The sequence below is a fragment of the Chiloscyllium punctatum genome, chromosome 15, assembly GCF_047496795.1.
Source record: "Chiloscyllium punctatum isolate Juve2018m chromosome 15, sChiPun1.3, whole genome shotgun sequence".
Lineage (NCBI taxonomy): Eukaryota > Metazoa > Chordata > Chondrichthyes > Orectolobiformes > Hemiscylliidae > Chiloscyllium > Chiloscyllium punctatum.
Genome location: NC_092753.1, coordinates 85,896,961 through 85,908,972, shown reverse-complemented (window position 1 = coordinate 85,908,972; position 12,012 = coordinate 85,896,961). Strand labels below are relative to the sequence as shown.

General features: G+C 43.4%; 1 protein-coding gene across 1 annotated transcript in view; it reads left to right on the top strand.

The window, feature by feature from the left end:
* Positions 1-10,510, top strand: part of c2cd2 (C2 calcium dependent domain containing 2) — a 57,304-nt gene extending 46,794 nt beyond the window's left edge. The window contains exons 12-14 of the mRNA XM_072585719.1: positions 2,918-3,045; positions 4,522-4,840; positions 6,497-10,510. Of these exons, the coding sequence (XP_072441820.1) occupies positions 2,918-3,045; positions 4,522-4,840; positions 6,497-6,705 (656 nt within the window). The 3' untranslated portion in view covers positions 6,706-10,510. The remainder of the gene's footprint in view (positions 1-2,917; positions 3,046-4,521; positions 4,841-6,496) is intronic.
* Positions 10,511-12,012: the final 1,502 nt, after the last annotated feature.

Sequence of the window (12,012 nt, the reverse complement as noted above, 5' to 3'; positions counted from 1 at the left end):
CCTTGAAGATTTATGAAAGGGTTTGATGCGGCAAGTTTCCATTTGTAAAGAAATCCAGAACCAAAACAACTTTGTACAAGATAATCACTTTATAAATCCAGTAAAGGGATTTGGGGGAGAAATCTCTTATCCTGCAATTGGTTGGAAAGTGGAACTCTCTGCAATGAGGAGCAGTTGAGGCAAATGTGCTTATGAAGCAGCTGGATAAGCACAGTGGTGAGCATTGTGGTGATAGGATCAGATGAATAGAAGGGTGAGGGGATCTTTATGAAAAAATAAAATCCTGCACACAACGTGCTGTTTGTTTGTTAAATACAATGAATTCCAAATAGATTTCAAATTTTAATATTCCTCATTTTACCTTGGGGAGGGAATAAAACCAGAGAGAAGGTTTCTCCCTCCTTGCTAAGTTTAGTTTGCATTTCTAGTATCTACAACAGAGTGGCATTGATTAAAACATTGGGATTAAATTACAGCCACAGCTGGATATGGGCATGAACTACATGCTCCCCTTTTGGCATTCAAAATGTACTCTGCTCTTTAAAAAGGAGTTTATTTTTTAAGCCAGTCATATCCAGCACAGTTTCCACTCCCCTGTTGTGTTTCTTTATCTCGTTCTCATTGCTCATATCTATTTTCTTTGCACTTGTGAGCTCATTACTGCAACATGTACTTACCAACTGCTGTGCTTTTATTGTCACAGGAAGTGCAAAGCCTGTGCTTTTGGCAATGGTTGACCTATTAAGCCTTGACTGTCCAGTATCCTCCAATTTACTTTGAGTAGCCATAGTAACCAAACAAACTAGTTTCTATATGCACACACCGATATCTATCCTTCGCTCCCACCCTGGTTTAGTAATTATGGTTTAAAATGCTGAAAGACACCATCTCACAGATGAGTGCAGAGTTAGAGAAGATTGTAAATTCATAACTATTGGTTTGGGTTTGGATCTGGCTTGAGGTAGCTTATTTGTCCCTCTGTCAGAAAGTCATGGGCTCCGTTCCTTTTGAGGTTTAAACAGAAGAATCGGGCTGACATCCTGCTGTAGTGTAGAGGGAATGTTGCACAGCCTGATGTGTCGTCTTTCAGATGAAACTTGAGCCCCTGTCTGCTCCCTGTTGGCTTGGCCATCAAAGCTCCTGTGAAGCTTTCTTCATCTGTGAAGAAGAACAAGAATATTGTGCCCTGACAACACTTATGTCTGGTCATATGTTTACCTGCTGTTTGGGGGAACTTGCTGTGTGCATATCAGCTGCTGCATTTTCTCCATAGTATTTCGTTTCAAATGTATTTCAGAAGTAGCTGTGAAACACTTAGGAGATTGACTTTTTTTTAAGAGAAAGTGAGGACTGCAGATGCTGGAGATCAGAGCTGAAAAATGTGTTGCTGGAAAAATCGCAGTAGGTCAGGCAACATCAAAGGAGCAGGAGAATTGACGTTTTGGGCATAAGCCCTTCTTCAGGAATGACTTTTTTTTAAATTCATTAATGGGATGTCGTCATTCCTGGCTAGGTCAGCCATTTAGTACCCATTCTTAATTGCTCTGAAGAAGATGCTGCTGAGTTGCTTTAATGAGCCAGTGTAGTCTTTGACAGTATGGGAGTTCCAGGAGTTTGACCCAGTGACAGTGAAGGGAGATGAAGGTATTTCCAAGTCAGGATGTGAGTGGAGGGGAATGTGCAAATTGTTCCCATGTATCTGTTGTCTTTGTCCTTCTAGGTGTTGGAGCTCATGGGCTTGGAAGGTGCTGATAAAGAATCCTTGGAGTGTTAATGTGTCTTGTATTGTGCATCTGGATAGAAGGTAGTGGATGTGGTGCCAGTTACGCAGGCTGCTTGGTTCTGGATGGTGCTAAGCTTTTTGAATGTTATTGAAACTGGGTTCAACCAGGCAAGTGGGGAGTATTCCATCACACGCCTGATTTGTGCCTTGTCAGTAATGAGCAAGCTTTGGAGGTTAGAAGGTAAATTACTCACCGCAGAATTCCCAGCCCCTGATCTGACGTAGCTTCATTTTATTTGTATGGCTAGTTCAGTCCAGTGCCTGGTCAATAGTAAGCTGCAGGATGTCAATAGTGGGGGATTCAGCAAGTGTAATGCAACTGAATGTCAAAGGGTAATAGTTAGATTCTATATTGTTGGAAACTACCATTGACAGGAAATTGTGTGACGTGTAGTTAACATTTATCACCCCAAGCCTATTTTGTTCAGGTGTTATTGCATGTGGGCACAGACTACTTTGGGATTGAAATATTCACAAATGATGCTGAGCATTGTTTGTGTAATCATCAGCCACTTCTCTGTTACGATGGCACAGCTGAAGCTGATTGGGTTGAGGATGTGACCCTGAGGAACAGTTACAACATTCAAAAGGCATTTGGACAGATACACAAATAGGAAAGGTTTCGAGGGATGCAGGCCAAACACAGGCAGGTGGGACAAGTTTAGATTGGGAAGCGGAGTTGGCATGGGCAGGTTGGATTGAATAGTCAGTCTGTTTCCATGTTGTATGACTCTGACTCTTAACATCTGCGTGAGGCTCAGATGATTGATTGAACCCATGCTGTTGTCATCACACTGCATCGCAAACCAGCCATCAAGTCAACTGAGCTAACTGATTCACTGAGTTTTTGTCACCATCAGCCTGTTCTTGAATAAAGACAAGTCTGTCTTTATTCAAATATTTTTTTTTAAATTCTTGTTCAGTAGGAAATTCAGGGATACTGCACAACGATAGTTTGGTTTTGAGCATAGTGTCATAGGAAGGAACAAATCAGTTGAGAGTATTCTTTTTGGGTTAACTTGGATTCAGCTGTTATTGTATGCAAGGTAGTTTCCTTCTTGTCGGATGGTCTCATTGCCTTAATCAGTGTTAAGGGGTGTTCTCGGCATTGATTTCAGTCTTAAATTCTTGTAGAGCTGCTGCAGTTGAGTGGCACAGACCCGGTGGCTGAAGCTGCAATCCGACAGCTAACAGAATCGGCGAAGCACGCGCTGAAGTCTCCCGTCAGGAGAAGTACAATGGTAATTTCGGGTGTCACAAAGGTAAGTTCGTTATCATGTCAGGGATCATCTTTCTCTGTGTCTTAGTCATCCTCCTCCCTTTCTCAAACCAGAACATCTACACTTTGCAAATTTTTGATTGTTAGGGACGTTATGATTGGAAAGAGGGTGAATCTATTATTTGGAATATAATGCCGGATAGGTAACTGCTCTCCTGATTTGAGCGAGGAAGGGTTTCTCTAATCATGTTGTTTGTTTTTCCTATTTGGTTGGGAATTAACTTTAATGGTGTTGGAGGCACAATGAGGGAGTAACATTGGACTTCTGGTTTTTATTTCCCCTTTAGTTCAGAAGTGCAAAATATTAAAAGATTCCAGCTTCTTAGCTTTATAATAAATACTGGTAAAAGCACTGTTGGGGCACAACCAAAATGATGTATCTGTACAGTTTGTTTATTTTTGGGATGGGAACAGTGACTGAATTTCTTGTCCGTCCCTAGTTGCCATAAGAAGCTGGTAGTAGGGGCCTTTGTGGCATAGGAAGTAGTGTCATATTGGTACCTTTGAACCAGGAAGCCAGGGTTCAAGACCCACCTACTCCAGAGGTGTAGCTAACCACTGCCAATTGTCATAAAAACCCAGCTGGTTCACTAATGTGAAAACTGTCATCCTTACCTGGTCTGAGACAAAACAACTGCCAGATACAAGGTAGACAAGCAGGAGCCCTGGGGGAGCACAGCAAGCCGGGCAGCATCAGGAGGTGGAGAAGTCAACACTTTGGGTGTAACCCTTCTTCAGGCCTCCCGATGGGCTGAGAGCCAAAGTAACCTCTAAGTCTCACCACAGTCTTGAAGAAGGGTTACACCTGAAACGGTGTCTTCTCCTCCTCCTGATCCTGCCTGGCTTGCTGTGTTCTCTAACCTCCTGCTGTCGTCCTTACCTGGTCTGGCCTACATGTGACTCCAGATCCAAGGCAACGTGGCTGACTCCTAACAGGCAATAAATGCCTACACCTTGTGAATGAATCAAAAAAAAGAGCTGGTAGTGATCATCTTGAGTTGCTGGGGTCCTCATGACGATAGTGCTCGCACAATGGTATGTTTCCAGGATATTGGTGCAACAATTGGTTTACATTCAAATCAAACTTGGGTGAGACTTGGAGACGACTTCAGCTCTGTCAGCCTGTTGGAAAACTTTCATATGCAAATTGGATTCTTGATGCTCAATTAGTCAGCTTTCCCACATGTGTTGAAATAATTTGTGCTTCACCAAGTTCTGTCTCAACCTCCTTAAAATGTCCATCTGACTTTTTTCTCTGATTTCATGAGGGATATTTTCTCTTGATCCACCCTTGGTTCATTAAGTGGCGCAGGGGAGGAAGAACTTGAAAATTTCTCATACGTGGGTTGGACGACATTGAGTATTCAGTTCAAATTTGGGACTTTAACTTTTAAAATGCTTGACTTGGCTTCAAGCAATTAATAATCTGACGACATTATTTCCCATCTTGCCCTCCCAGTCTCCCTTAGTCATCGATGATGAAATGACACTGTCGGCTGATTACGCAGCTGCCATGGATGCGTCCTTGAGGCAAGAACCTCAGCCTCTCGCTTCCTCTGACTGCATCTCTGGGCTTCCCTCGGAACGGACATTAACTCACAGTTTACCCTTGGCTGAGCTTTGTGCTGCAGAGGGAACTTCAGCGATGGCAACCACAAATCAAGTGGAGCAGGAAGTCAGTCAGTGGAACGATGGCTCTCAGGAAGACCTGGATTTTGAACAGCGGTCCAATCTTTCCATGGCTGGCTCAGAAATAGGAACTATGAAAAAATCTAGAGGTAAATGTTCTGCTTGAGTTCCAAAATCGGGGATTCTTTTGAAAAAGCTTTTTAATAGAGAAGTGACAAGCCATCACCTCAATGCATCGGAATCTCTTCATTCGTTGTTATGTTGCAGTAGTATATCACTGATAATCATAGACTTCTTCACACCCCTCTCTGTTCTCCTGCCAAAAAAAAGTTTTTTAAAAAATCACACACTGTTAGAGATACTCAGCAGGTCGTGCAAATCCATGAAGGGAGAAACCACGTGACGTTTCAGACCATGATCTTTCATCAGAACTTTGACAATGTTATGTCCTCTACTGGTCAATGTGGGCATATCTAGGAGACGCAGCAGTGAATTAAACACTCATGTTGTACTATAATCCAAACGCAACATACTATGTATTTCACTTCCTTCACTGGCCTCTGCCCCAAGTCTAGAGTGACACTAGGGGTTAGATTAGGTTAGATTAGATTACTTAGTGTGGAAACGGGCCTTTCGGCCCGACATATCCAAACCGACCCGCCAAAGCGCAACCCACCCAGACCCATTCCCCTACACCTAACAATATGGGCAATTTAGCATGGCACATTTTTTTTTGGATTGTGGGAGGAAACCGGAGCACCCGAGGAAACCCACGGGAGAATGTGCAAACTCCACGCAGAGTCTCTGGCGCTGTGAGGCAGCAGTGCTAACCACTGTGCCACCATGCCGCCCACAAGTTAGGTTAAGGGAGGCATAGAATCAGAGACACAGAATCCGTAGTGTGGAAGCAGGCCTTTTGGCCCATCAAGTCTGTACCGACTCTTCTAATAGCAGGCCACACTGGACCCATCTCTCACCTGTCTGTGTAACCCTGCATTTCCCATGGCTAATCCATCTAGCCTGCACATCCCCGGACACTTTGGACAGTTCACCTAACCTGCACATCTTTGGATTGTGGCAGGAAACCCATGCAGACAGTCACTCAAGGGTGGAACTGAACCCAGGTCCCTGGTGCTGTGAGGTAGCAGTGCTAATCACTGAGCCACTATGCTGCCCTTTGATTTTTATTTTTTTGGATGCAAATCTGTATGGCACAGAGTCTTGAAATTCAGTTTGTGGATGGCCTTGAGTGCAAACTAAGGCAAATGGAGATTGAATTGTCAACAAGTAAATGATTTCTTACGAGACCTTCGCAATCTCGCTGCATTGTACTTGGCCTTTTCCGGGATATGATTCTGTCAGGCTCTCCAATATCTTCATTGAATGACCATCCTGGTGGGTCAATGCAGTGTGTGGGTAAAGAGAGAAAAAAGGTGTTTGCAGTGTGCCTGACTTGTGCATGCACCTCCTTCCAGATGGAGTCAGCAGGTAATGAGAAGGTGCTCTGTTCTTTTTCTCTCCTATCTCCGTTGAAGAGCAGGGAAACTGACTGGAATCTTCATTGAAGTTGAAAGCCCTTAGCACTGCCCAGAGCGATCAAAATTGGCAACGTCTGATCCACTGCCACATGGCACACAGTGTTTTCCTGCTCAATCTGCAGAGACTGACATTCAGTGTGTGCATAATTCCACTGACACAACCCTTGTGAGGGTAGAAGGGATATTATAGATGGATGTTGTTGTCTTGTCTTGAGTAATTTTTGGGCAGGACCTAATTGCCTTGTAAATTTTGATTTGCTTTTCCAGGTGGTTTTATGCGGAGTGGAGCAAAATTTTTTTTCCGCCGCCGTCGACATCAGAAGGATCCTGGGATGAGCCAATCTCACAATGATCTGGTTTATCTGGAGCAGCCAATGCCCCTGGAGAAAGAGAGGAAGTCGACCAGGAAGCAGATTAAGAGGCTTTTCCCGAAGTCCAAGAGCAAAGCTAAATTTAACAGCTCCACAGTGGACTAACACTTAAGAATGCTTGAGGTTAACTCTCCTTCCCGCGCCCCCCCCCCCCCCCCCCCCCCCCAATCCTCCTCTTCTGTCCACTGTGTTGCACTGTGACTAGGGAATGTGCAAACTCTGAAAGCCTCATGGTATTACTTGACTTGCAATTACTGAGGCGTGCTGGATCAAAATTATTTCAATTTAGTAGGATACTAAACTTTAAATGTTACTTAACACTCACTGAGGTAAATAGCAACACTTTTACTTTGTGGTGTTGAGGACAGGTGGTGGGAAGGGGGGTGGAATTGGTGGGCTTCCATTCATTTGTAATTTCCTGTCATGAGCTTTGGATACCGAACAAGGTTTTGAAAATGTTGAAGTACTTTGAACACTACATTTTTATGTACCCAGGCCCAATCTCCGATGAAACACCACATCTTAGGAACCTCCACTGAGGTGTTCATATTGATTTGAGCTATCATTGCTAGATTGCAGGAAACTTTACAATGTTTGTGACCTGCATACAACTATTTCAATTGGCTTTTGTCATTTAAGTTTAGAATTATTGTAGTTTTTTTAAAAATATACAATTGGGTTTAAACCCTATCTAACTCCTCTGCAAAAGTCCACTACTTTTTACTCTTGCTGCTTCATCCACATCCCTTTGACCCTTTTTGCTCCACTCCATTCATATTTTGCCATTTTTCCTTTGGAAACGGAAGCCTATTGACAGGCTCAAAGGATGGAACAGTTCCTGGCACAGCCACCAGGCCTTTCGGAGCCAATTGGAAGGATTTGGTCTCTGATTTCTGTTCCTTCCAAAGGACAGCCCTGGATGTAAGAGTATTATTCAGAGAGTGACTTGTGGTTAGAATGCTGACTTTTATTTTCTTCACCTTTTTTTTCGAATGGTGCCAAGCATTTTACCTTGAGATTTGTAACTGAGTGAGATGGTATCGTGGTTCTCTTTTGGTTGTAGGAGCTGCCGTATAGCTAGATCGCAGTAGGATTAGTAAGAAGGAGCATTGCGCTGTTCAGGAGCCAGTGCCCTGTTTTGTTCCTTCTTAAGAATTCCCTGCAGAGGGCAAGGCAATGAGAGAAATTTTCTAGAACTGGGAAGAAACCTCTGAGATCAGCAAATGGATTGACTTCCTGTCTTCCAAAATAGAAGTGATGAAATTCTGATGTAAAAAAATACTAATAGGAATCACTTAACATAGGAGATCTTGTTTCTTTATGCTGTTCAAGCCAGACTATCAAAGCCGTTGGGTTGGTTGTGTGCCAAAAAGATGCCACATTTTGTAACCTGAATTTCCACTACAGAGGACTCAGAATTGAGCTCAAAAGCATTAACTTCCCCCTCTAGGACTCTGAGAATCCCTGAGTTATCACAGTTTATGACTAAATGTTAGAAGCTGACTTTGCTTTTTAGATTGTATTACAATCTGTAAACTAACTTATGAAGCAAGGAAGAGGAGCACATGTCTGAGACTCCCCCCCCCCCCCCCCCGCTATGACACTAATTGTTCACTACATCAAAGGTATTTGAAACAGGATGCGGATTGCAGTTCAGTAGGTTTGTATGCATGTCATTGTAACTTTCTTCTCCTGTTGGGCGGTATTTGGAGGATCGTAACACCACCCTTTAACACTCAAAATACAAAAATCTTGAGCTTCCTGCAGGCTGTTTGAATGTGCTGCTGCACAGTGCCACTTTAAATGCCACATGTTTAGTGGATCCAGAGGAATCTTCTGATAATGCACTTGATTGTTTTTAAACTGACTGGAGAAGTTGTTGCTGGAATCCATCATTTTGTTTTGTCATGTTCTTGAGTACCTGTCCTGTTCAGTCCCATGATGTCTTGCTGTTGCATTGCCTCTGAAGTTTTAAGGGACCATTTCCTTCCAGTTGTCAGTGGGGGAAACCCAAAGAACAGTGGGTTCCCAATATCTAGTTCTGAGTATGCTGTTTGTTTTGGAAGTAATTGGGTCAGTTAAGAAAGGCAAACATCTGACCATGTTTGTTAGTTGAGGCTTCACACCGAAGAGTTAAATTGACTGTATTTTGTAGGTGTGTGTGTGGAAGGATACAGCAATAGGATAAATTTCACATTTTGTATCTTCTGACCTCTGGTGGCATTTTTTTTAAAAAGGAAACAAACCTCTCTTGTTTGGTTTACAACAATCGTGACCAATTGCTATCTCCCTTCCATTATTCTTTTGCTACTTCCAGTTTTGCCCAGTGGTATTTAGGAGTCACTGAATAAATGTGTAGTGGCCTGCCTTTCCTTTGCTTCAGGGTTGACTGCAACTTAATGCAAAATACTGTGGATACTGGAGATCTAAATAAAAACACTGAAGAAACTCAGCAGGTCAAGCAGCACCCGAGAGAGAGAAAAATGATTATTGTTTTGAGTCCAAGATGACACTATTTCAACCCGAGCGTGTCACATGGGATTCTAGGCTCTCTCTGTCTCTGTCTGTCTAATTGTCTCCTTCACTCCCGCACTCTGTCTTGCCTGTGTGTGTGTCTCCCCCCATAGGTGCTGCCAGCCTGGCTGAATTCCTCCCTTTGTTTTTATGTACTGTAACTTAGGACTTTAGATTATAGCCATCTATTTTTGATCTGCCAGTCTTGACGTACAATAATTGTCCTTCCTCTTTTTAGCTAACCTGACAGAATATTTACTGCTTTTAAAAACTCAAATGTAGTGACAAAATCCAGAAACTACACAAGTTCTGTAGACCAGTGTAAAAGAACTTGTAGTTTTTTCTGTTTGGGCTCTGGGGCTGTTATGACAGAGCCCATTGCCCGAAGATGTTCCAGTTCTGCCCTTGTCAAGTCATGAATGGGGAAGAAGACCAGTGAGCATCTTATTGCTGTTTCTCACGCAGTTCAGCTGGCCAAGATGTGCCTTGACATCTGACTGTACCAGTGGATTTTGTCAGTTCTTTTAAACAGTCCCCCTGCCCCTCCCCCAAACTGTTCCTTGCATCTCAACACCCCTCCCTTCAATTTCAATGAGTTATTTTGGGGTTGGGGGAAATGACTTGTGTGTTGGGTTTATGTGATGCTGTTCCTTCAGTATGGGCTTCCAGTTATCCTTTATAGCTCAGTGATTTATTTTTAATAGATATTAAGTGATATTGCAAGTAATAATGTTGTAAGTATAGAAGTGTAAAATGATTCCCAACGAGAGCGACCTACTAATCATTGTGTGTGTGTGTTTTCTGTGAATTTAGGACTTTAGTATTGACACCTCCTGAAAAGGGGTGGTCTGAAAGCACTATACAAATTTCCATAGTTACTATTGTTTCTCTACATTCTGTCTTACCCTTGTCATTTACAACTTGTAAATCCTTGCATGTGAATTATTGTATGTCCAGCCCAGTATTTGATGGGGGTTAAGCCCATGACCAAAGAGTGGAAAAGGGCTGTGTAAAGCCCACTACCACCACATAAATGCTGTGAAGAATCTTGCATTTAAAATGGATTGTTTCCATGTAAACGTGTAAATGTTTTTATTTTAGCACAGGCACAGTGATTGTAGGTTTCTCGTTGACTGACTGTAACTGGAACCTTCTTTTGGTGCTCCCTCCCTACCTGGAATTAAAGGGAAAATTAAGTGTATGATGTTTATGGAACTGAGCCAGGAACCAGAACTGAAAATGGATTGCACACTAAGTTATTGTCAACGATAAAAGCAAATGCTGCATGTTAATGATCTTGCATAAAGGAAAAACACTGAAGTTACCCAGTTGCCTTCATATGTAAAACTTGTGTCTTAATTCATGTAACTAATGCAATAAATATTGAGAATCATGATTAGTTTTGCTCTGTTCTTGTTGAATGCAGGGCAGGTGGAATCCCTCCAGTGTGGAAACAGGCAATTTGGCCCAACAAGTCCACACTGACCCTCCAAGTAACCCAACCAGACCCATTCCCCTACCCTACTACATTTACTCTCAACTAATGCACTTAACCTACACATCCCTGAACACTGTGGGTAATTTAGCATGGCCAATTCACCTAACCTGGAAAAAGGGAGGACTGCAAGTGCTGGAGATCAGAGTCGAAGAGTGTGGTGCTGGAAAAGCACAGCCGGTCAGGCAGCGTAACTGGCTGTGCTGTTATGCTGCCTGACTGGCTGTGTGCTTTTCCACCACCACACTCTTCGACAATTCACCTAACCTGCACATCTTTTGGACTGTGGGAGGAAACCGGAGCACCCGGAGGAAATCCACGCAGACATGGGGAGAATGTGCAAACTCCACACAGACAGTTGCCCGAGGCTGGAATCGAACCTGGGTCCCTGGCACTGTGAGCCACAGTGCCTCCCATTGTTTCACTATCATCGCCAGCAGGTAGGTAGAAGACAACCTTTGGTTAATCTCAGTACTGATCATTAAAAATAGCATTGGTACGTCCATAGGAACAGTATGATAGCCACATCTACTTGTTAGTAACAGACAGGAGGCTGGAAGAACACAGCAAGCCAGGCAGCATCAGGAGGTGGAGAAGTTGATGTTTCAGGTGTAATCCTTCAATCCTGGAGAGGGGTCTATGGAATAAATGATAGGTGATTGTCTGGGATCTATCCCCAAAGGAGTGGAAAAAGATCTGGCTAGGAGGGTGAATAGCTGTTAATGGAGACTGTTAGTGACTGACAATAGGTTGTGTGTAATAGTAGACTGTCATCAAAGGCCTGGGACATAGGAGAATTCAATCCAGAAGGTTGTTTAACTCCATATTGAGTCCTGAAGGCTGTAGGGTCCCCTAGCGGAAATGAAAAATGTTCTTCCAGCTTATGCTGAGCTTTGTTGGAGGACGGCAATAAGCCTGAGCTAGAGCTGTTGGCTGGGGAACAGGGTGGTGTGTTAAAGTGGCTGTAACTAGAAGCTCTGGGATAGGTTTTGTGGGCAGAACATAGATATTTTGCAAAGTGTTCACCCAGTCCACACTTGGTTTTCCCCAACATTTGAGGAGACCACGTTGTGAGCAGTGAATTCAGCAGACTAGCTTGTGAGTGCAGGTGAAGCACTGCTTCACCTGGAAGGTATATTTAGGCCCTTTGATACTGAGGAAGGAGGAGGTAAATGCGCGGGTATTGTACCTTCGATTGGATAGGGGAGGTGATGTTGCGAGTGAAGAAAGAGTGGACCACTATGTTCCATCTGGAATAGTTCATCTTCCACAGGGACAAGAGAGGGAATATATGTTGGGAAATGGTAGCTAATGACTTTCTGGATGTGTATGCTGGTAGGTAAGGACGTGGGGAACCCTATCACTGTTGCAGGAGAGAAGGGAGAGGGCTGACATGCAGGAAA